This window comes from Eptatretus burgeri, chromosome 12, assembly GCF_056783735.1.
Source record: "Eptatretus burgeri isolate ZD-2024b chromosome 12, Ebu_testis_v1, whole genome shotgun sequence".
Taxonomy (NCBI): domain Eukaryota; kingdom Metazoa; phylum Chordata; class Myxini; order Myxiniformes; family Myxinidae; genus Eptatretus; species Eptatretus burgeri.
Window position 1 is genome coordinate 16,537,447 of NC_140972.1, and position 26,531 is coordinate 16,563,977.

The following is a 26,531-nucleotide window of genomic DNA, read 5'->3' on the forward strand; positions in this document are numbered from 1 at the left end:
TGGCCATGTAGTGCATTTCCTTTATTGAAATTGTATGCACATTATTTTTATTTCCGTATGTTGTGAGCCAGAGTTTGATGGACATCTGGGTCAGGCCTTGGGAGTCATGGATTCACTGCACCATGGGGTGTGACACCGTTGGTACTTATGCAAGACAACGAAAGTCCGAATCTTTAAGTCCTTGGTGCTTCCAATCTTGCTCTATGGATGTGACTTGGACTCTGACCAGGGATCTGAGACACTAATTGAACTCCTTCGATACCAGATCTCTTCAGAAAATCTTTGGCTGTCACTGGTCAGACCTTGTGTCCAACAAGCAGTTACTGAGACTCAAATGATTACTTGTATAGTCGGTGAGCATCAGGTGCTGCTGTTTGGACATGTAGCTCATTTTCCTGACTGTGCTAGATCATCAGATTCTCTCAGCAAGGAAGCCTAGTGAGTGGAGGAGGCCAATGGGCTGATCACATGCCTTGTGGTTGAAGCAGGTTTATCAGCACATCAAGGAGATGGGGATGGGCCTGGCATCTACCTGGGGGATGGTCAGACGGAGGCCCCTGGAGTACTGGCGGAAAGTGGATGTGGTGACATGCTGCTCCGGCGTATGCTCTCATTCCTGACCCTGACCATTACTGCTTCATGCATACCACCTTGAATGATTTATTTTGTTAGTTATTTAAATGCAAAATCCGAACATTCAATTCTTGAGATGCAGTTGGGGGCTGTCTCACTTGAATTCTTGTTACCCCATGCACGCCAACCATAAAGTGGGGTTATAGTATATGTTGTTGTGTAATATCATGAAAATTTTGGGTTAATTTTTGCCAACCTAATTTTTTAGTGACGATGGACCATAAATTTATCAAAAATTCTGGTTGGCATTTTTTTGGCCACCATTTTGGATTATTGGCGGCCATCTTGAAATTCGCTCGGGTAAAAACACATTTCCAACCATATCTTTACCTCTGATAGAGGTATTTACGTGATATTAGTGTCTAAATGTATGTTTTAGAGGGCAAGCAATCATTTTGTGATACTTTATAAAGGTCTAAATATAAAACTTGTCAAGGAAATTGTCAATAATGCCATTATTTAGCTTATAGCAGCAGCCAAAATAATGAAATTTTTATTATGTTCTTTTTTGATATTTCATAGCTGTTATCGTGACCTAATTTGACTATTTTCCCAAAAATACCTATTATCACATGTTTAAAATTTATTAAATATTTGTTTCTGCTTTTTTTCAGAATATAGCTACAACAGCCTGAAGAAAGATGGGAGAGCCACCTACAAAAAGACCACGCACCAATACAAACTATAAAATGCGCATTAAATGTCAAAAACATAGCAGTGATTTGTTGAGACAACACCCAAAATATTCATCATATGAAAAATTTCTGCATTCTGTCCATCATAGGGCTGATTTAGGTGAACTGGAATTCCTTGGAATTCATAACCGTCTGGGTGATACAACTGCAGAACAGCTAAAGGACCAACATGCGAAGTGGCATGCTCCATGCTATGTATAAACTACTAACGTCACAGACATTGGAAGATCTAGCAGGCAGTATGAAACAGCCCTCGCTACACAGGACTCTACCCAGCTAAAGCGAAAGAGGTCGCCCTAGATCTTGTAGCTCTACACAATCTTCTTCTGCACCAGTACGATGCACACATTCCCAAATAAGGAAGTTCAATAAAGCTGAGTGCTTCTTTTGTCAGGGTAAAAATACAGATATTCTTCATAGATGTCAAAGTCAAAATGTTGGTGAAAAAATGGCAGTGATTGTGCAAAAATGCACCAATGATGAGTGGAAGGTGAACTCCAGTGAACTGATAAATTCAAAGGACCCACTTTCTAGAGATTTGATGTATCATAATACCTGCCTGGCAAATCAGTGGAAAAAATACAACCCAGTCAAGCAACCAGTTGCAGAAAAAGACCAAAAGGATTCAGATGATTCTGTAAATTTCTTGGCTGCAGAAATTGAGTTTTACAGTTGCCTTGCAGAAAAACTCAGCTCTGGTGAATATATAGGCATTGATAAAGTACAACAAGATTATGACAATATGATGATGATGTATGGTTTACACAGAACTACCACTCGTGCTGCACTGAAGGAAATTATTGAAAAGAATATCGATGATCTGGAATTCACACACCCATGTGAACGCACTAAACTATCACTAATTCACTCAAGTAAGGCCTGTGAGGCTGCTGTAGATAATGCTGCAAACAAAACTGATAAACAAGATGTACAAGCAATGTTTACTACTGCAAAAATCACACAGAGAACAATAGAACAATAATAGCTTGAAATTTAAAGGTTCCTTGGTTGGTGAAACTATTGTTCCTGAAGAGTTAAGTATATTGTTGGGTTGGATAATTCAAGGACAGAGGACAGCCCAGTCAAATGTACGGTCTGAAAGTATCAGACATTCATGCAGTAACATATCATAGCAGATGATGCAAGCTTACAGATCAAACAGACAGGTTACATACAAACCCAAATCAGATTCCTCTGTGTTTTGCAGTGGCACTGAAACTCCTCTGACATTGGGTATGTCCCTGTATTGCTATCATGCCATGAAAATTATTGATGCTGTATCCCATGCTGGTGCAGGAGTGTCATACCAGCACACACTTCAGCGTGTTTCACAGATAGCTTGCGCAGTTAAGAATAACATGGAAGAACATGGTGGAACACATTCGCCGAGCTCATCTACAGTGCCATTTGTGGCAGGAAGTACTTGTTCCAAAGCCCTGTCGTCTTGACCCAACAAAGCTTGGATGGTATCGAGAATCTACCAGTGAACTGAAACCAATTCTGTCCAAAATGCCTCCAGCCCCTGAATCAGTTACAGAAATGGTGAGGTGTGGGTGTAGCAAAAGTTTGTGTAATGCTCGTTGTTCTTGCAAGCAAAACAATTTAGAGTGCACAGAATTGTGCAAGTGTGAAGCCAATCCAGAGAGCTGTATGAATACCCAACAGGACTGCATGTCAGATCAAGAAACTGATTCAGATGAATAACTGTTTTCGCACTTTAAATTTCTTCATATAAGGAAAAATTGCTAATTCAACCCTTACAACAGACTAAAAGTGATATTATTTTTAAATTGGTGACTCAACATCATGGTTAAGGTAATGTAGTTGTAGTTCAATGTGGCCAGTGTGTAATTATATATATTTAGAAATTAACATCATCAAAATCCAACTATTATTGGTCGAGATATGGGCAATAATGTGTTTTTATATAGCAAATTTCAAGATGGCGGCCAAAAAAATGCCAACCTGAATTTTTGATAAATTTATGGTCCATAGTCACTAAAAAATTAGGTTGGCAAAAATTAACCCAAAATTTTGACGATTCCCCAAATGACAACACATCAGCATATACTATTAAGCAATTGGTTCACTTTATCTGTCTGTCCCTGTCTATAAATGTCAGTTTATGATCCAGGAATAACGTCATTGCAATTGAATGTTATATTTAAAACAAGAATCAGAAAACAAACCTGATCTTTCGCAGTACTTTGGCTCTGAATTTGCCCCGATCGTGTACGCGCAGAGAGGAGCAAGACTGTCTAGCAGTGAAAAAAACATAGAAAATCATTCCAAACAGGCAACTTGCTGTTTTTAGCGACGTCATAAAGGACACAAACAATAGGCACAGATAATTAATGTAAGGTGTTAAATAAGATGGCATAAAAGACACTGCATCAACGGCAATAAATGTCCAAACATTTTTCTTCTACAACCTTTAAAATCTTTCATTTAAATTCAATTGAATTATATACTCGAAGACTAGAACACAAATCACCATTTTGACACTTTCAAAACCCTTGTTTTGTTGATGCTTTGCAAATAAAATCAAAGGGGATGCAAAAAAGCAATGAAGGTAAAGAGGTCCGAATGAAGGAATGAGGTACGGTGTACACTTGAGGTAAATGATCTGGAACTGACAAGTTGCAACCTGTCATCTTAAATTTTCAAGTGCAGGTACCAATTTCACAGAATGTTACAAAGACAAATTCACACTTGGCTTTCTGGGATTTAACATCACAGTATCGCGCACACCCATACTCAGCAGAAACCGCAAAACGTCGACCTTTTGGTAGAAAAAAAAACACCTTATTTCCAATGAAAAGAGTCTGCAAGTTATTTTAACAAGACGGAAAAGCATGAAACATAAATGTGGAAATTTATTCATATGTAAATCAATCATTAATAGCCATTCCAAAATACTTTTCCTTCATTTCCCAGCAAGTTAGTCAAAACTAAATTACAACACGCAAATTCCACTGCCCAGGTAAAATGCAAACAAATAGTTTTAAAGCAATTTGAATGAAGGAACAATTGTTGCACGACCTGGTAATAAATCCTGACCACTTGCATATCTTATACATTTAAACTTTTACAAATACTCGTATTTATAAATACAGTAATATGTACAACAGTCATGTAAATAGCTCGAGTATGGAATATTTTTAAGCATAATGAGCAATGCGTTCAATTGAGGGATGTGCAGACAGTGACACCTGCAAAGACCAATCAGCTCGCAAAATGTGATTTTCATAGTCAAGCACAAATGACCATTTCCTTTGCTGAAGGTAAGATCATTTGGAAAAACCAACTCAAAATTTCAGAAATGTGATTGATTGGGGGGAAAACAAATAAAATAAAAAAACAAGAACAATAAAACTAGTGTTGGAGAAATTTCATTTCCCCCAACCCTTGCCCCCCTGCCCATTACTTACCCAAGTACATTCATTTGTTAAACAATTAGCAAAGACTTGCAATCAAAACAGCAATAGTTAGATCATCCATCGGCTTTGCAATATCATTCAGATTCCACCGCAAGAATAAAAGACTTTCAAGAACAGTAAAAAAAAGATGAATGATGCATAGAAACCTCATTTGCCAAACACTCTGTGGGAAAATCACCAACGTTATTAAGAGTTCAGCTTAAACCCATTGGTGAACGAAGAAGAAAATATTTCCAAAAAACATGACCTTTTGTTAAAATTGTGTGCACCACATTATGTGAATTGGTATTATAAACCTCAAAACAAATGTTTAGCAATTGTGCATTTATGACTTCAGCTTAAACAAACAAATTTGATCTTTACAAGAAGATCACCAGTACAAAAACAGCATTATTCTGTGCACATTATAATAATTCCACCAGGCACCAATCCTTTCAAACAACGCTTGCAAGTTCGTAATTCTTATGCCTATCGGAACGAGCAGGGAACATTGGATTCTGTCTGTGGGTCAAAGCAATAGGTAAACAAGCAATACAGTTCGATAAGACCAAAGCAAATGTGATTACAATCTGCTCCATTAGAGAAGATTGGCAAAACCCGAGCCATGAGGCAATACAAAGGTAGTAATCGGAAGGGGGGAGGGGGGCAAGAATCAAGGCCACAGACACCGCACAGGAGCCATCTCCCACTTCAAAACACAGGACATATTCAGTCCCAGCAGTTCCAAGATCTGGCTTGTCATGAGACAACCGATTGAATCAAAGAATCCCACATCTCTTTTCCTCCTGCTTTCTCGACCGCCTATCTACTCCCGTAGGCACTGGTGCTGGTGTTGCTGCTGGAGCGGTGGCAGCCCCGGCAATGGACTCTGCAGCAGGCCGTGCCAGCGTGGATGGTGAAGGCTGCTGCCTTCGGGGCTGAAGAACAAGCACAGCCATTCATGCTATGAACATTAATAACTGTGGCACAATTACACCTACAGAAATGATAAAGCTCTTGGGATTGCCTTGATCAGGGTGTATCTGGTAAGAATTTTATATATATATATATATATATATATATAGATATATATATATATATATATATATATATAAATATATATATATATATATATATATATACATATATATATATATATATACATATATATATATATACATACATATATACAAGGTGTCCCAAACAAATATACAACTTTTCATCTGCAAAGAGGATGGTCATAACATATATTTAAAAAAAAAAAGATATATGGCTGGATAGAAAGCTGAAAGGTTGAAGATTATTGTACCATTGTCAAAATTGCCACCAAAATTTAAATTTTGGTATAGAATTGTCGTTTTCTTTTTGACCACATGTTCAACGTAGGCTCCACGTTCTCCGATCACTGCCTGCAAACGCGTTGTCATGTTCTCCATCACTTTGGGAAACGTTTCCTGAGGAATGTTGTGGATTTCTCGGTGGATGTTTTCCTTCAGCCGATCAAGAGTCTGAGGCCTAGGGTTTCCATAGATCCTGTCCTTGACATACCCCCACAAGAAGAAGTCTGGAGGAGTAAGGTCAGGGGAATACGGTGGCCACTCAACGTCTTCGTATAGGGAGATAAAGCGGCCCTCAAAATGTTGGTTGAGAAAACGCCTTGCTTCCTTGGCTGTATGGGGCGGTGCCCCATCCTGCTGGAACCACTGGGTTCTCGTCTGGATCAGGTTGTTTCTCCTACGGGCCCGAGTACGTAGCTCAGGCAGATAGAATTCCTGAATCATTTCACGATAGTTCCTCTGGTTTACCGTGCAAGTGCGTCCCTGGTCATCTTCAAAGTATGGACCAATTATCCCACACCAACCAACCGCCACCCCCATGGTGACTTTGAGAACAGATCGAGGCACTAGTTCAGTTGATGCATTACCAGGATTTTCAGTTCCCCAGTACCGAAAGTTTTGCTTGTTTACCTCCCCGGACAAGTGAGCATGGCATTCGTCCATCATGTGAAGTTTTTTGAGGAAGTCTGCATCTTCCTCCAACTTTCCTGAGAACCAATTTGCAAAGTCTAGTCGTTTGCGTTTCTGTTGATCAGTAAGCACCATTTCCATTTGAATTTTGTATGGAAAGGCATGAATGTCTTGGCGAAGGATCCTCTGAACGGTGCTCTTATGAATGTTTGTCTCGGCAGAAAGTCGTCGAATCAATTTTTTTGGAGTCTGAACGACCGCCTGTCTCACTAATTCCACATTTTCTTCACTACGACCTGTCCTCTTCCAACCACTGTGACCCTTGTGAAGGTCACAGATGGTTCCCACATTGGTAAACTTTGCAATGGTGCACTTTATTGCCCGAAAATTTGGTGCATGGTGCAAGTGGATACCGAAATGTCTCGAGTAAAGACGTTGCACCTGTATGACACTTTTCGTCTGGTCCGAAAGTTCAACAATTTTTGTTCGTTGTTGTACGGTCAGTCTTGGCATTTTTCTGGCGCTTGCTTGGTATCAAAATAAACTTCAGGGTCTCTGCAACAAGAAATGAAGCATTAGTGACAAAATTACTGCTTTTTTAGGATCAAACGAAGCATTTTAAAAGTTGTATATTTTTTTGGGACACCCTATATATAAAAGTTTGTTCAAAAGGATCTCAAAATAGAGAATGAGAAAAATCAGAGAAACTCCACATATTACTCTTCTACATTTCCAAAATTGATAAAGGATGTCAGAGAAGCATAAATATAGAAATATATATAGCTGATTAAATCATCCATTTTGACACGATAAATCAGTTTATGTTATTCTTTTGGAGAAAGACAAATTTTGGCTTGGCAACAAACTTGGTTATACATTAAAAACTTCAAACTGTGCAAGGAAAGCAAAGTTCATCAAACAAGAACCAATTGTAGAAACAAAACCCTCCACAGCAAGAAGCCTTTCCCTATTCTATAGGGGGAGGCCAAATCGTACTAACATACGTACTTTTGTGTCCATCTGTGTGTATTTTTTTACCACAATACATTCGGTCATTACTTATCCAATCTTAACCAAACTCAACAGGAGGACTAAGGGTCAAACGATGGAGTCTAGTGACTTCATTTGCCCCCCTCCCCACAGGGGTTTTCAGTATTTTGCAAAACCCGTGTTAAGATGGTGGTGTTTTTCCAAGTCCGCTTCTAATAACGAATGTAATAACATCTAATCACTCATGATAAGAGCATAATATGAATGTGGCAAAAAAATTAAATGGAAGACCAAGAAGGAAGAAGTAAAGAGCAAAGATGGAGTCATCAGGAGGAACCTGGATGGGATTGAACCCACAAAATAAACAATACTAACACGAATAATATCCCCACTCTCCAAAGGGATTTTTCCTCCTTGGACAAATGCCATGTTAACGTGTATAAATAGTTCATCGTGGAGTTTCCTGGGGCACTCTTACCAGAAGTAAAAAAATATTACAAACCACAAACACGTATGATTACCTTTTTAATCAGTCGCTACTGCTGTTGAACACTAAACTGAAAGGGAGGAAACCCGACGTTCTTGAGGCCCACACCTAGATCTACTGTAATCGATACACCCCAGAGAGGACAATAGCATGACCCTTCCTGCCACTCCAATTGGGAATAGGTGTACTAGTTACAATTAAAAAACAAACAAACAAAAAATCAGAAAGCATTACCTTTGGGGAAATCTACGAATACAGAAATCTGAGACAAACATGTTTAAACGTGTTCGGCAAAGCCTGGCAAAAAAATAAATAATAATAATAAAAAAACGGCATGAATGAACAATCCACCATTTCAACACAATTCATCCAATTGATTATTGCTTCAAAGGAAGTGCCAGATAAAAAGGGGCAAAGCTGGAAGTTTTACGGAGCAAGATGAAATAAATCCCAACAACCTCAAAAGGCTTCACCAAAAACTCAGCAACTCACCTGCTGCTGCCTCTCTTGGTCCTGGTAAAACTGTGCCGCACGAATGTTTTCCTCCTCTTGAAGCTGCTTCGCAAACTCCAAATCACTCACAGCAGGTGCTGTTGTGACACCTCCCTGCTCCTGCTGCAGTGACAATGCCACTAAGTAGTCCTGGCAAAAACAATGCCATGGCCAGGTAAAAAGCAGGGGGGATTCCAGGAAGGCAATATAGTTGCATGCATTTTTGACAATGATACCATGACTGTATCTTAAGCAAATATGACCAATTTCCACAAATAAGCCACTTTTGAGGGAAAGGGGGGGGGGTCTTAGGTTTGGTTTATCTTCCTTCCTGGACATTGTGCAATTCCAAGATTCAGAGAAAACTGGGACGAGAAGCAATTCATAATCCTCTAATAACTTCATCAATTATGAAACACCATTTTGCTTTATTGGTGTAATTATTGGATTTATCATTGAAAACTATGCATTGCAATTATCATCGAAAACAGAATTTAAAACACCCCAGACAGGCTGGTGCTGCTCTCCCAACAATAGATGGAGGCCCTGATTCTCAGACAAAATATCAGTGATCTCTCTGGATGCAATCCGAGCATTTGATAGTCCAGCATTCCACCTTGCTTTCCAAGCTCTCAGCCTATGGCCTTCCAGAGTATCAACTCTCATGACTTGCTGACTTCCACTCTCAATGGGATACTCGCAAATCCTCTCCCTGTCAAGGCTGGAGTGCTCGAATTAGCAGTGTCCAGGGCACAGTGTTGTTCCTCATCTTCATCAACAATCTTCAGGTTTGAGGTTGCTCCACATGGGGTCAAATGTACAGCTGCTCCTTCCACCTCAATCAAAGTCAACTTTTCCAAACCGGTTCCTTTGTGTTTTTCTGTTATATTTTTGTCCCTGTGTGATGTTTGTGTTATCATAGAAAAATTTTCATGATAAATCATACCGTATCGTCAATATTGTTGAAAAGTTTTTTTTTTTTTTTTGTGTGGCCTGGGCTCACTCACTGATTTAAATATAACTGGATTACAGATTCGCTGAAACAAATGAAGTCACCAGCCATCACCTGGGCACTCACAACACAAAAAAGCACCATTAACTAGCCGGGAGGAGACGATGGTTCACAGTACATTATTGAACAATGCCACGAAAGGTACAATTGAGTTAGTGGAAGCTTTTGAGGAAGCCCTACTGTAAAAACCTATCTCTTCCGTCAAAATTGACCAAATCAAATCGGATTTTTTTATATGTTGTACTTATGGGCATTACGCACAGCTTCTAGGAAATGAAATTGAGAGAAAAAAAAAATCGAGAAAAAAATTAAAAGTTCAAGTGGGCGTGGCTCCGCCCACAAGGGGCGTGGGACGCCCCTCATACAAAAAGACACAACTAGACCATGATATCTAGCTTGTGTCCAAGTTTCATCAAGATCGCATCAAATGTCATGGAGCTATGCTCTGGAGAGAGTCACAAACAGAGAGACACACAGACAGACACAGACACACAGACACAACGAAAATAGTGGTCACTGCTGGCACCCGCAAACCAAAAAAAAAAAACAAACAAGCAAAAAACTCGGTATATTTTAAAACCTGCAAATCTTTGAATTCTGTTCCACATAGTTCACCGTGGAACTTTTGGTCGGAAGCGGTCGGAACATCAGTTGATAGTTCCTTCATATAATAGAGCTCAGTGGGCCTACTCCCCGAATGGCCAAAGGCTAAATTGGTTCAGTTTTGAGATGTTTGTCGTTTTGTCTGTCGTTTCCCCCGCCCCCACAACTCAAATTTTTTTTTTATCCTTTCTGCCTCTTTGATATTATCCTATTCACCCTTGCTTCAAAAAAGCAAACAAACAAACAAACACTACAAAACACAATCTTATTCTACCTTATACTTGTACTTCCTCTACCTTTCTTTACCTCTACCTTTTCTCAATATCTTAATTGAATATGCTGCTTACTTTAAAATGCTTCACTTTCCTCATTTCTTTTGGCACGAGCACCGCATGTGGGCTTCATCCTATCTATTCTTCCTCTTCTTTACAAGGCATAAATTGGAAATCGATCTCACCTAAACTCTTAGTCTGCACCCAAAGTCTGCGCTTAGACGACACTTATTAATCCTCCCCAAGCCAATCCCTTCCCTTCCAGGTTATTGGGGTTTCTCTCCTCTACCTCAACCTCGACCAACCTTCCCATTTCATCAACAAGGACAAGGAAATCCAACACAGGTGGAGGCCATTCAGCCCATCATGCCTGCACGAACACCACACCAACCTAAAGGCTCAGTCACACCTTGACATTTTAGCCAGGAATGGCAACGTATGAAAATGCACGTAAAACGTTGGCGTACGCTGTAGTTTTGAGTTTTTTTTAAAGTTTTGGTCGTATTCATAACGTGTTGGTCGTATGCATAACATATTAATAATGTACACAGAACGTTTCGTTGTCTTATAGATAACTTATAACAACGAATGCTTAGCCTGTTGTCGGCGTTCACAACCTATGCCCAACGATAGTTTAACTTAGTCATAGCGTGCTGCACGTATCGCCGACGAAGTCGTGGCGTTCTCTGTTAAAAACCTGCCGCACGCAGATTTAAATCAAAACCGCCTGAAAATTGGAAGTGTCAACATCGCAGTCACACCTTGACGATTTAGCCAGCATATGCTGACCTATGAAAAATGTGTCTAAAACGCTGGGACACGTCGAATATGGTATGGGTAAGTTGTGTATACGTTAGGAGCACGATGAAAAACAATGAAGTACGCTAGCATATTACGTGGTACGTCTAGTATGTCGTGAAATTTCAAGCATGCTGAAAATTTTACGACGTACTCGATGTATGGCTCACAAGTTCCGCATACGCTGGCATAAGTTCTCGGCACGCTCCGCAATCGTTTACACACGTCGGCCACACGTTACTTGTAAGTTACTCATAAGTCGAAACACGTCGAGGTAATGTTTAGCATACCCGAAACTTAATTTTTAACCTACGAGTAACGTGCTTTGAACCTATGAGTAGCGTGCTTTGAACCTATGTGTAATGTATCTCAAACGCACATTGGCGTATGTAGACTAATTTGATTGACGTCTTCCGGACGACCACAGAACTTACTGAACGTGTTTCTAACTTACAGCTACCGTATAATGGCGTATTGGCAGCGTTTAGGGGAATTGGTACATACAAATGGGCTTCACAAGAGGAACCCGTCAGTGTTCCAGACTCCATGTCGAGTAGATGTCAATGTCAGTAGCAGTGGCAGTAGTAGTAGTAGTAGTAGTAGTAGTAGTAGTAGTTTGAGAGAATTTAGTGATGTCGATGTTATTAGTAGTAGTAGTAGTTCGAGAGAATTTAGTGATGTCGATGTTATTAGTAGTAGTAGTAGTAGTAGTAGTTCGAGAGAATTTAGTGATGTCGATGTTAAGGCCCGGTCACACCTTGACGTTTTAGCCAGCGATGGCAACGTATTAAAATGTATGTAAACGCTGGCTTACGTTGAACTTTTGATGTTTTTTTTTAAAGATTCGGACGTATTCATAGCGACTTGGTATTATGTATAACGCATTGGTAACGGACACAGAACGTTTCGTTGTGTTATAGATAACTTATACCAACGAATGCTGAACCTGTTGTCGGCCTACACAACCGATGCCCAACGATAGTCTAACTTAGGCATAGCGCGTTGCACGCATCGCCGACGATGTCGTGACGTAGCCTATTAAAAGGCTGACGCACAACGAGTCGAATCATAACTGCCGTAGAAATGGAAGTGTCAACATCGCGGTCACACCTTGGCGATCTTGCCAGCGTATGCCGACCTAAGAAAAATGTGTCTAAAACGTTGGGGCACGTCAAATACGGTATGAGTAAGTTTGGTATACGTGAGTACAACGCTAAAGTACGCAATCATACGTCGTAGTAAGTAGAGTACGTCAAGAAATTTTAAACATGTTCAAAATTTTACGACGTACTCGGCGTATGACACACGTTCCGCATGCGATGGGGATAAGTTGTACACACGATATGTGGACGCTTACACACGTCCACAAAGGCTACTTATAAGCTACTCATAAGTCGAAACACGTCGCGGTAATGTCTTTTTTACGCGAAACTTATTTCTAACTTATGTTTGACGTGCTTTGAACCAATTCTTTACGTAGTCCCAACACACATCGACGTATGTAGACGTATTCCAATGACGTCTTCCGGTCGACAAAAAAAAAAAAATTAACGTGTTTCTGGCTTACAACTGCCATATAAAGACGTGTTCCCAGCGGTTTTGGGAATTGGTATATAAAAATGCTGCTCATAAAAGGGGAACCCAACAGTGTTTTCGAGTTCCTTTTTGAGTCGATGTGCATGTCAGCAGTTACAGTATCAGTATCAGTATTAGTATTAGGATTAGTAGTAGTTTGTTCATGTTGGCAGTAGTAGGTGAGTGTGAGGGGGAGGGTGTGGGTTATGATGGATCGTCCTTGCTTTTAACGATTTAACGATTTAAATGATAAACTCAATGATTTAAATGGCTGCATCTCCACTATTGAAAGTAGACGCTTGCGCTCAACAATTGGATTTTTTTTTTACACTCAACGACTTTTAAACGGTACCACTCAGCTATTTTCATTGTTTACAATGAACGATTTAAATTGCTGTCACTCGCCTTTGTTTTTTGACACTGGCGCTCGGAAATTTTAATCATTTCTATTGAACGTGCTAAATCGCTCAAACCCCACTATTGAAAGTAGATGCTTGCGCTCAACAATTGGATTTTTTTTTACACTCAACGACTTTTAAACAGTACCACTCAACTATTTTCATTGTTTACAATGAACGATTTAAATTGCTGTCACTCGCCTTTGTTTTTTGACGCTAGGGTTTGGAAATTTGAAGCGTTTCTTCTGAACGTGTTAAAACGCTCAAACTCGACTATTTTAAATAGACGCTGCCGATGGACAATTGGAATCATAGCCAAGCTAGACATCGAAGTGTGAACATCCTCGTCATGCCGAATAAAACTTTGAAGAATGCTGCAAATAAGTGTCCTGGCCCGTGGCCGTGGACGCTGACGCAAGGACGATCCATTATACCGACGTCTTTCAGCCTATGAGTAACTTAAAAGTAACGTCTGTCGATGTGTGGCAACGATCGCGTAACGTGCCAACAATACGTTAATCATAGGTTAGAAATAAGTTTCGGGTACGCTAAACATTACTTCGGCATGTCTCAACTTATGATTAACTTACAAGTAGCATGTGTTGACGTCTGTCAACGATCGCAGACCGTGCATACAACATGTGGCCAGCGTAGCGGAATGTGTGAGTCATACGCCGGCATACGTCGTGAAATTTCAAGCATGAAAAAATTTGAGGACAACCAAAAAGTACAACGTTTAAAGCCAACGTACAACGACGTATGGCAGTGTATTTCAGCGTGCTCTCAATGTTATCAAAACTTACCCATAACGTATTCAACGTGTGCCAGCGTTTTAGAAAAAAAATTCAAAAATCGGCATACGTTGGCTAAAACGTCAAGGTGTGACCGGGCCTTTAGTAGTAGCAGTAGTCGTAGTAGTTCGAGAGAATTTAGTGATGTCGATGTTAGTAGTAGTAGTAGTAGTAGTAGTAGCAGTAGTAGTTCAAGAGAATTTAGTGATGTCGATGTTAGTAGTATTAGTATTAGTATTAGTAGTAGCAGTAGTAGTAGCAGTTCGAGAGAATTAAGTGATGTCGATGTTAGTAGTAGTCGTAGTAGTTCGAGAGAATTTAGTGATGTGGATGTTAGTAGTCGTAGTAGTAGTAGTAGTAGTAGTAGTACTTTCAAGTAATGTGTTGCAAAGTGTGAACAACGTTAGTGTAGCGTGCTTACAAAACGTTACTCATAGGTTAGAAATAAGTTTCGGGTACGCTAAACATTACCTCGACGCGTTTCGACTTATGAGTAACTTACAAGTAACGTGTTTCAACGTGTGTCAACGATCGCATAACGTGCCTACAACTTATGGCCAGCGTAGCGGAACGTGCGAGTCATACGCCGGCATACGTCGTAAAATTTCAAGCATGAAAAAATTCGAGGAAAACCCAAAAGTTCAACGTTTAAAGCCAGCGTACAACGACGTATGTCAGTGTTTTTCAGCGTGCTCTCAATGTTATCAAAACTTACCCATAACGTATTCGACGTGTACCAGCGTTTGACAAATTTTCCAAAAAACGGCATAAGCTGGCTAAAACGTCAAGGTGTGACTGGGCCTTAAGATCCAAGAAAGAAAATGCAAAAAAAAAAAAAAAAACTTTCTTAATTAATGAAAGAAAATTTTTATTTTTATTTTCTTCCCTCGGAGAGGGGGCATGGGCTTGGTTAAAAACACACATCAACCACACAACCCCCCTTAACAAGACTCACCATCAACAGCACTCTGTATACAATTACCCATCAATACTCAAACTACCTCAAAGTCTTTTCAACATCCCAATACCCCTCTACCAAACATTCAATTTTCACCATTCAACATTCATTCAAATTCCTATTTTTTTCCTTCCTCTTCTTTCAGGCTCTTACTTATTGTGCTTGAGCTTGCATCCAGTTTGTCCCCCCCCCACCCCCCATGTCTCCCTCCCCTCTCCATACTGTCTCACTCTTCCACTCGCCCATTCTTCCTCCAAGTGTGTCACTGTCGAGTCCCTCTACTACTCCGCTGTTGGTGTGTTTCCCCACTTTCCACTGTGTTCTAGCTGTGTTGTCTTAGCTTTTCCATAAGCCTAGACTTTGTATACAAAAAAAGGAAGGATATTCTTTGGGATGTGCAGCTTGTCAAAATGTCTCCAGCCTGAAAATATTACACAAGATAATTTAATTCCTCATACTTCTGGTCAGCAATCTAAATTACCTGGTCTATCTGTTCTTGGTTGTTGCTGGACACAAAAGTAGTGCTGGGTTCAGAAGGTGGTCGAAGTCCGAAATTTGCATCAAAGAAATTTCCGTCGCCATCAACATTCTGAAGGCTCTCCCAAACGACCTTGTCTTCTCTCAGGAAGCCCTGGTCAGTAACTAGTAGGTACAGCTGGCCCTGTAATACATCAGACAGTACAGAAGCATAAAGGCATTTGTAAGCTCCATTGCTCTTAGGAACAACAGTGTGGACACATACATGCACAGGGGTATTGATTGTCCTTTTGCATGCAAGACACTCAATCTCACCTTGTGCTTATAGATGGTGCTAAAATGGTTATTCCTGAAGAAGACACAGAGCTCCCCTTCTTTGATATTATTGTTCACTTCACACAAGCCATGGTACGTTAGTTGTGTTGCTGTATTGTCCAAAAACTGTTCAGCTATTATCCCTGCACATGAGATAGATGTAGACATAAGCATCTTCATTCAATGCATGTACAAAATACATAATTGGACAAAATTTTAGAGTGAATGGCTACATTGCAACATGCCAATGAAAATGGAAAATTCAAATGATTTTTGTTGCATTTTAAAGATTGTCACATTCATGGGATTGGGGGGGGGGGTTGGGGAAAGGGGTCAGAGACAGAACAAAGGCTAAGTGTGGTCTGTGTGTTCATGAAGGACTGGGCATAATTTATTATATCAATCCATGTCTCGAGTAAAGTTAGCTGGCTCATAGTCCACGTGGAAAGACAGGTCCTATAGTTATTCATACTCGTCTCTGAGCCACCTTGCTTGGGTTTGAATCTTGTCCCAGATACAAACTGTCAATCCTGGTGTCCCACAGGTAGGGCGAGGCATCAGTGTGCGTGCCACCCCTCAAATGGAAATTAAACTGGGCCTTCCATCTGGCAACATTATTTGGTGAAAGTTAGATCCCATGGTGTATTTTGCGAAGAGTATGTGAGCTATCGCCGGTAACCTGCCCAAATCCCCCCCCCCACCCAGAAATTTCCCTGCAAAAACACCCATGATGTGAATGTTTGGTTGTACCGCTCACCAGGACTACCGTTGTTGGACAGAGCACAGGAATCGAGGTGTAGCCTTGAAAGACAGTGGGGTGATTGGGGGCTTATAAAAGTGGCAGCACTTGGGGAGAGGGTGTGTGTGTGGAGGTGCAATATTTTCACTCTCTCTCTGTCTACCAGCTCTTCTTCTTCTGGTTCACTTTTCGGCTTTGTCTTGGATTTGCAGAGGATGCAGTGCAGCTCACCCTCACCTGGAAGCTCATACGCAAGATCCTGGGGCTGCATGACAGCAGATGTTTGTGCTGATGCCCTGTGAAGCATTTCACGCAAAGCCTGGTCCGGTTCAACGGGAGTGGAATATTCGTGACATCTTGCTCTTATTTGATGTATTATTAAGTGCATATTTATTACCTCTGCCACCAAAGGTGAAGGAGGTTATGCTTTCACCCTTTTCTGTCTGTTTGTTTGTGTGCAGGATATCTCAAAAAGTTGTGAACGGATTCAGACAAAACTTAGTGCACACGTTGGGTGTGTGGTAAAGACGAATTGATTTGATTTTTGTGAAGATCCAAATCCGGATCTGCATGCGATCATTATTTAATTTACAAGTGATTCTTCACCATTGAGAGATCAGGCGAAAAACGATATTTCAAAAATGTATTGGGCCCGATATGTTCTCGTGGATCAGGATTGCATGGCGGAGGTGTGCGCTCCAGCGAGTGCCCTTCTAGTTTCCTATTTATTATTCGTCTATATTTCACGCAGCATTCTTTGTTCATCATCTTGTCATGGAGAGAAGCAGTAAATGCTACAATATTAAAAAATATCCTGCTGCTTTAATAGCCCCAAATGCAAAACTGTATTTTGTTTTTTTTGGTGTACAAGTCGATATTTTTTTCCCAGAAGTTTGAGTCTCGACTCGTACTCAGAATCGACTTGCCTATGGTTGAAGACACTGAATTTTTTTTTTTTTTTTAAAGTGATATTTTCTGAAATAAATTATATAATTAACAATTTAAACCACGAGAGAAATCATTGCCTGGAATGTTTACCGAATAGGTGAGCAATCAAACGTAAATCCACTCACTGACACCAATTTTTTTTTTTAATCTAATCAATAATGAGCATGCACTCACAAACTATGTTTTACCCATCCCTTTCAATCTTAATCATATGTATCTACCATTACCTTGTCATCTCAAAATGCCTCCCGTAAAGTGACGCAAGTCGTACACGGCAGCTTTTAAGTTGAAAGTTAAATGTGGTGAAGAAAATGGTGGGAAAATGGCTCCGCATAGGAAATACGATGGCAGAGAGAAATGCGTTCGAGACTGGTTTAAAAGCGAAGGATACATTGCGGATTACCAAGAAAACCATAACGGTTCATTGCGGCTGCAAAGGTAGGTGGACAAACATCGAGGATAAGTTGGAGGAATACGTGACGACTCAATGTGCTGTGCCACTTTTGAGGATACTGTACTCCTCCATTTATAACAAACATGTTGAAAAACTATTTACATTACCAACTTATCTGAAAGGTCGCCCCACAAAATAGTTCAAAAAATATGCACGTAACTCATTAATACTTGTGATCCTCAAAGTACCGTCGGCATCAATGCTTTGTGAGTGTGAGGGAGGAATTAACACTCCATTGTTCTAACTGACAGTTTTGCTAATGACCGTAGTCAATTTAACTTTGTCTTATCCTCCACAATCGACATATCGATGAATGAAGGAAAGAAAAATGGGGAAATTAGCCTATTCCACTTTAAAAAAAACCTGAAAAATCCAATACAGTGTAAACTAGAAGGTCATTCAATAGAGCGCATACCTCCATCACGCAATGCCTGATCCAGTAGAACATATCGGGTCCAATAAAGTTTTTGATACGTATCTAATGCTACATATCGTTTTTTAACCTATCTCTCAATTGTGAAGAATCGCAAAAAAAAATTGCGGTATCTGGCTCTGTAGCCGGATCTTCAACAAAACTTAATCAATTCGTCCTTGTTGGCAGGGCAGAGAGCAGAGGAGTTGTCAGAGTTTGGGTGAGAAAAGCAAGGCAGCACTCTAAAGGAGTCGGACAAAGGTGCGCCCAGAGTGACCCACCTCATCGACGTGACCTCGAAGCATCCCTCTCCCTATTGGTCCCATCTTCCTTCACCGACTCCACAGACCTCACACAAACGTAGCGTGGGAAGAAGGTTCTCTCTCGTCTCATCCTTTCCCAGTCTTTACTATGTGGTATGAAAGGCTGGTCGTTTTCTACTCATGAAGGATTTTGGGAAAGTTTCACGAAAAAAAAACATGCAAAGAAGGTCGAGCAACACCACTTGATACTACAGACCATGTTCCAGTGAGGCTTTTTGAATTGAAGCATCCTTGATCCGATGCTGCTTTGGGCACACGGAGTAATAGATGTGCAGTGATTCAGTGAACCGAGTTGGTGGAGTGCCCAGCAAGGGAGAGTGGCATCGACATTGTGATGCAGCTTGGGGAAATTACACCATGTCAAAAAAACGTAAACGCAAAAATTACGGAGGGTAAATAGAAAAGTGTTCAGTACTTTGTCAATGACGTTTAAAAAGTGTATGTACAATGTGTGTAGAGAGAGGAATATCTGGACAGGAGGGCCTTGCCATTTGCGAGGGCTGCATTCTTGAAAATCCCAATGAACTGCAAATCCACAATAACCAAACTTAAGGGGTAATGGGGAAAATAGGGTTAAAGAGTTCAACTTCCGCAATCCGCAAGCCTTGCCTCAACAGATTCATTGCGATAGAGTGAATCCACGAAGGGGAAACCCAAGAACCGCAAGGCCTTCCTGTACAAGAAAATGTGTCAATTTATTTTTTTGAATTTCCCAGTAATTTTTTTTTATGGAAGCAGCTGTGTTTTTCAATTGGGGATCCCTTATTGAGTACAATGCTAGATGTATGTAACAGCCATAAAAGTGTAATATTTATGAAGCTATTCTTCATTAACCATGGTTGAGTTGCATTTTACTTCTCCTCGATCAAGTCTCTTGTTATTCTCTTCCATGTGCAGTACAACGGACAGAGATAAATACAATGTGCAACCCCATCTGATCTGTGCTCAATGTGCCTTTCACGAAGGAAAATGTTACTGAAAAATTTATATATTGAGAGTTTAAGAGAAAGATACAAAGTATAATTTAAAAGCCCAGGGATATTACAATATCTAAATGACTGTCTTGATTATTTTATTTTTTTTAATTCTGAAAAAAAACACCAGAATAGCCCTAAAAAAATTGGGGCACTGTGATATATGTAATTGGTGAAAAATCTTTCTAATAACAATTACGTAATAAGTTCCTTTACAAAGAACTTCAACACAGGAGGAGGCTATTAGGCCCATCAGAGCCTGTGCTCTTATTGCTAACCGACAGTTGTTTGTCCACTCAATATCCATTTAAATGCTGAGCCTCAAGCAAGGAAGCAGCACGTATCATTTTTAAAGCCTTTGGTGCGACTCAACCGGGGTTCAAATCGCAGATCTCCCAGAGCTCTAAACATCATGCCACCGAGGCTAGTATAACTTGAACATTGGTGAACAAAGAGTTCATAAACGTGTAACAAAGCATACATTTCCTTTATTTTTTTTTGTATACCTTCGAGGCTCGTATGAGAGCTAACACACAAAGCACAGCAAGGGGGGCTTGAGACAAGAGGACAAAACAGTGGGGAACAGAGACATTAGGAGATCTGTGGAAGGGAGAGGGATGGGGCAGGGAACATAGGGAATAGAAGATGGACATTACAGGGACTTTCAGGAAGGAAAGCAGGGAATTTGAAGGAGGTGGGTTTTGGGTGGATTAACGGGGGTAGAAAAGATCGAGGATTTGGATGGGGAACTATAAGAGGTGGTGGTGAACAGCTGTTTTGAAGCCTGGAGGGAAGAATGGGATTGAACAGAGCGAGGGAGTTTATTCCAAAGGCAGGAAAAAAGAGGATTTAAAGAGTGAAGGTGAGCAGTGATTCGTGATTTTGGTAGTTTTAGCAGAAGGGGGTTGTTGGTGGACCTTGAGCATCCTGGGGAAATATGGTGGGGACAAATCGCAGACACAGCAGGGGGGGAGGGGGCGAGACTGGAGAGGAGACGGTAGAAGACAGAAAGACCACCGCCCTGCCTGCGGTGAGAGAGTGAAAGGCCCAAAGACTAAGCCTCATCGCGGGAGATGCCAATGACCCAAAATGCCTTGGTTTCCACAGCGTGAAGCCGATATAGGTGGGAGGCAGGAGCACCAGCCCAGAGTGGAGAGCAGTACTCCATCAGGCTGTGGACGAAAGCTTTGTCTGTGATCAGGAGCTCAGGTGGGCCGAGAAAGGACTTTGCATGATGGAGGATTCCCAGTCGGCGACTGGCTTTGGAGGCCAGGTTGGAAATGTGGCTTTCCCAGTTAAGATCATGGCAGATCGTGAGACCCAGAAGCTTGAAAGAAAGGACTCCTTCCAGAGGATTGTGGAGAAAGTGGATGGGGGGGGGGGGTTGCCAAACAGTCCTTTCAGAGAGACATAGTGAGAGTGTGAGATTTGTCCGGATTGAGATACAAACTCCACGTGTTGGACCAGTTTGTGATTTTACCCAGATCTGCAGTGAGCGAAGAATCTGCTGCTTGCCGGTCTGAAGGATGACAGATGACGGTCTGAAGGCAGAGGGTGGAGTCATCAACAAAGTGATTTACTCATAATTAAAGTGAAGGTGGACTGAATGACACTCAAGTAAAGTTTATTCGTGCAATAAAAAAAAATATTCTCCATTATCAAACCTTTACAATGACTACAATAGTGTGTTAACTTGCAATCTTGCTTTTTTTTTTTTAACCATTTCCTGGTTACCTGATAAATGCATCATCAACCATGAATGCTTATTCTGACAGTATGACATTCACAAATTGAATGTCATACACAGTAATACAAAATATTTTGAATGAAACACCATGATGCTCCACCTTTATGATTAACAAACTATTGATGACAAGCACAAATATGTTACGTCTATACAAAGGAAAGTAAAAAATGTTTTTCAGGTCAGGATATGTTCAATAAGACTAATATTCTAGTTAAGCATAGCATGAATCCTTGGTGACTTTCATAACCCCCTCCCCCCACTGCCAATACATTACATTACATGTAGAATCGCTGCTGCTTATCGCCTGCAATACACGTGAACAAGCGTAGCTATAGTTCACACCGCTGTACATAATTTACTGCACCAGGACTGCAACCACAGTACACAGACAATGACTGCGAGTCATCCACCAATCACTATATTTTATATGGAGACCGGTGACGTCATCAGGGTTAGCACTGATCGTAGGGGTACGCATCATGACTTGGTGACTCTCCGACGAGTTTGGGCAGTCAGAGACACCTGTTGATACCACTTTGTCTATCGACCAAATCTATGAAGTTTCAAATGCAGAAATATTGCTAGTCATCGTAATTGGCATCACTACTGAAATAAGCAAGGTAAAATACATCCCAGACAGGTATAAAACAGGAGGCGAGACACCTGTATAAAACAGGACGCCAGTTTGGCAAATATCTCCAAGGAATCAGATCCAGAGAACGAATGGAGTCATTCCATGTCAATTCACACAATATCCAGATACCTCCCATATGACACTTCTCAGATTTGCATAGAAAAATTTCCAAAAATACCGCTCCATGCCCAACAAAGGAATCCCAAGTTTCAGTTCAATACCTCAAACAGTTTTCAAGGTATAGCCCCTCAAAATGTGGGTGCCATGCTCCTTTTTCGCACTCGTGAATTGCACATTTGTTTTATCAGCGTTTTTGAAAATCTACATCTTCTGTTCTAATCACGATAGAAAGCGGAAAATGGGGTTCTCAGCTAATTCTGCTCCAGGCTTTCAGATTCCACAGCCAGAAATTTATTATCTCTTTGACAATGGAAGCTATGGACACCCAAATTTTTTATTTGGGTTTGGTGCGAAATTGATTTTTGGGTTCCATTATATTGTGACGTCCACGGGACTTGAACAGTCCCACCAAAGTAGAATGAGCCGAAACGATGGAGGCGGTTTATTTATTTATAACCCAAACATGGCGGTTCCAATCGCTCTACCGCAAACGGGACGAGGAAGGGGGCACGAGTCACTTTTCACTGAGTTGATGATGTTTATTTGTTTTTATTATCACCAGAAATAACAAGACTCGGCAAGAAGAGGGATCCGGGGCGATTTGACGGGATGGTGTGGGATCGGGCGTGGGGAAAAAACACAGACAATTCCAATGAATATACAGTTCTCAATCCCTCTAAGGCGCCAAAAACACACACACACACACACACACACACACACACACACACACACACACACACACACACACACACACACACACACACACACACACACACACACACACAAAACGTAGCTATTTCTGGTGGTCAGGCTGGACCGTGGTGTGGACGCAACTGTCCCTGGATCGGCGTCGGACGAGCTGGCCTTGCTCTCGTCAGGGGGGCAGGAGAAACCGTGGTGCTGTCGACCTCCTGGTCTTGGCCCAAGTCCGCTCACAGCCGCCAGGGAACCAGTTCTGGCGCCAAGCCGCGAGCAGGAGAGGGAGGCAGGTCCGCCCACCGCCCGACCCCGCACTCCGAGTCAACAGAACCCCAGAGCCAACCAAGGTGAGGCACGAGGCTCGGCAAGGCTCCAAGACACGATCAAGAACACGATCGATTCAGCACAACCACAAGGACGCTCTCTGCCGCCACAGGGAACCACACCAAAAAAACACGATCGTTCTGGTTGTAATCTTCTTCCTCTTCCTTTTCGACCCCGAACAGAACCTTTTTATCCTTCGTCCTCGTCACTCCCAATCGAGCCGTTTATTGGCCCACCGCCATCGCCTTCCGCCAATCGTGATCACGGGGCGGAGCCATCCGCTGCACTGTCCTGTGACGTCACGGCCAGTCTTCAGAGAATACCAAAAGGGGTTTACGCAGACACACTTACCCTATCCCGTGTCCCTATCTAATTACGTGACATTTATCATTTCCACCCTTGAAGAAATGAACATTTACTAGACAACTTATCACCACTGAATTGCTACTTATTACATCGAGATCCTGGTAAACTCGAACAGCATGGCATACCTAATTAAACATCCTAATTACCCTTTGAATGCATACCCCCCCCTCAAACGTAACACTGCCCCCTCCTCTGGTACCGCAGCTCCTGCAAGGTATATCACAGGCGCTACCGTACCAGCCTTAACACTTACTGACTCACACCTAATTAACCTAACGAAATAAAGTAGGAGGGGCAATGGGCAGCGAGTCGCAGCTAACTTACCTATCCTGCTTAATGTACTACCCCCTTATGGCCTTGTCCTCGCCTAAACAATCATTCGTTTTTTTTTTTTTGTTGTTTTTTTTTGTTTTTTTTTAAATCACATGAGAGCACTGAGCGAAGTTGCACTCCATCCTCCGGATCATCGCTCTTGCCCAGCACTCTTCCAGTGATCTGGGGAGGGGAAACAAAAGGTTCCACAAAAACACAACACTTATACTTTATATTCCTACTCTAAGCCTCAACGACACTATTCACAGGATATTTACACTTGACCGCCACCCCCAGTGGATGCTAATAGACCCAGCGTTACCTGGGGAGCCAATTTTCAAATTTGCTTGCCCCAAAATTATGCGGACATCATGCCCTTGCTGCACCTGTCAAGTTGTGCGGGATCGGGTGGGACTCACACATCTTCACAACACTCACACCATGGTCATCATCACATTTGTAGGTCATGGTCCTCATTTTAATCATGCAGGCTGAATCCCGTCGTGGCCGTGGGGTGGGTTACCACAAGATGATGGGGGCATCTCAGGTGCAACCATGCCCACAGGTAAGCTTTAGTCCAACCCAGACGTTTCTCCGCCCCGCTCCCTTTGATTCCCACCCCCCTGGTAGCCATCAGCTCTCATCCTGTACAACACACTGGAAGGGGTCTCACTGGCTCCTCTGGCCTTCCTGGGTCGCCAAGGTCCTACCCGCCTTGGTCGCCCAACCAGACCCTCTCCCAGTTGCCTCCAGACACTGTCACCATTAGCCACCAGGTGGTGAATCTCCTTGAAGGGGGTCGCAATTCACGCTCACCGTGAGCTTCAGCAATCCCTGTGGACACGCACATCATCCCCACCTACAAAACCCACATGACTCCCCCACCCCATCGGCCTTACATGTGACACCTGCATTTCTAACACTTCACCGACCATGACCTTCCCTGTTACCACACCATGCCCAATAAAAAAACAATGTGTGCACCATACATTTCACTTCTTCACTTAAAACAACTCACACAGCACTTCTCACCCGATCCACGCACCAGCCATTGGACAGCCACACGTGCCCGCTTTGTTTCCAATTACCCACTGTCCCGATTGTCACTCTAAAACCCAGCAGAACTTACAAACCCATGCCAATTTTCCCACAATTCATTTTTTTTTCCACCAAAGGAGGGCACTTCGCCACAATCTCAGCAGCCGAGCATGGCCGTATATGCTCAGCCCAATCTAGTCTCCCGGACCCCCGACAGTGATCTCCGGACCCGACCTATGAAAGGGCATCTCGGATAGACCTGGCGGTTCAGCAGGAGGATTCATCCTCTGTAATATTTGAGTAATGCCAATTTCTCCCAGCCCCCCTCCCTGATCCTGGATCTCCGCCTGTCGGATCGTCACCGATGGCCTCTCTAGAACCTGACCCGGCCGACTCCACGAGGCCAGCCTGGCCGCGCACTCAGCCGCTCGGTGAACGGTGGGTGGATCCTGTAGCTCCACTAGCGCTCGGACCTCAGGGTCCGGAAGAGCAGCTAAAAATTTCTCTAGTGCCAGTCTGTCCCATGCCTCCACTGTAAAGTCCCGATACGCGATCCTGACTGATTGGTAAATGTCCTGTGCCAGCTCCTGCACTGTCTCACCCGGCTTTAATCTGCGGTGCTGGAGCTGAGCCCGCACCAGATCATTTTGCCGCGAACCCAAACCGACGGCTCAACGCCTCGCAAATGTGGGAGCTGGTCAACATCCCCTCCGCGATCACGTTTAACACGTCTGCGGCTGGTCCCCACAACGTTGCCACCAAATTCCCTGTACGTTCCTGCTCATTCCACCCGTTTAGTCGGGAAATGCACTCAAATTGCGTCAGAAAAGCTTCAACGCTCCCTGACCCGTCGAAATTTACCAGGGGGATCACTTTTACGGTGGCCCGCTTCTCAGTTTCTCCCTTGTCCGAATCCAGCCCAGGGATCAAACACCCTTGTGGCTGCGTATCCAATTTCGGAGCCCACTGTGGCCAAAGATGTTTTGTGGTGAGGGTCTCATGGGTCAATTTTGCCTCCTGTTCCAAACGTTGAATGGACCAATTCACCTCTTCCCGCAGGATCCTCTGGGCCCGCACAAGCTCCTCCAAGGCTCCGTCGCGAGTTTGTAGCTGCTCCTCAACCAACCCGGACACTCTACTTACAAAAGATGGCTCCACCAGGCCTTTATCCAAGACTTCATCTTGGCTCATAATTTTATCTTGTTCATCCAAACGAGCCTCCAATCCTTTTACCTCCTCCGCCAAATTCATCCCTTGCTTCCTCAGCTCTCCCCACTCTTCAACCTGCAGCTGCATACGAGCATCCACACAGGCACGATGACGTTCCAGGCTTTCATCCACTTCATCAACCCGAATGTTCGTTGCATCAATTTTATCTACCAATTTTTTCCGTATATTTTCCCCCTCCAATGTAATTTCTACCTTTGTTTCCTCCAATCTAGCCTCGAATTTGCTTTGTATTTCTCCCAATTTAACATCCACACACTCCTGCATCTCAGTTTTCATTTTCTCCATCTTTTCCCCCAATTCATCCCTCATTAAATCAATCCGTGCACCCA

The 26,531-nt window shown here is 42.3% G+C and overlaps 1 protein-coding gene across 3 annotated transcripts in view; it reads right to left on the reverse strand.

Annotated features, from left to right (window-relative positions):
* Positions 1-4,186: 4,186 nt before the first annotated feature.
* The window catches only part of LOC147015163 (ubiquitin carboxyl-terminal hydrolase MINDY-1-like), a 115,452-nt gene continuing 93,107 nt past the window's right edge, over positions 4,187-26,531 (reverse strand). For 2 of the 3 annotated variants that reach the window (XM_085849683.1, XM_085849685.1), the window contains 4 exons: positions 15,883-16,025; positions 15,572-15,751; positions 8,684-8,833; positions 4,187-5,685 (listed from right to left, as the gene is read on the reverse strand). In XM_085849683.1, the coding sequence (XP_085705809.1) occupies positions 5,527-5,685; positions 8,684-8,833; positions 15,572-15,751; positions 15,883-16,025 (632 nt within the window). In that variant the 3' untranslated portion in view covers positions 4,187-5,526. The remainder of the gene's footprint in view (positions 5,686-8,683; positions 8,834-15,571; positions 15,752-15,882; positions 16,026-26,531) is intronic. The other variant, XM_085849684.1, reaches the window with a different exon arrangement.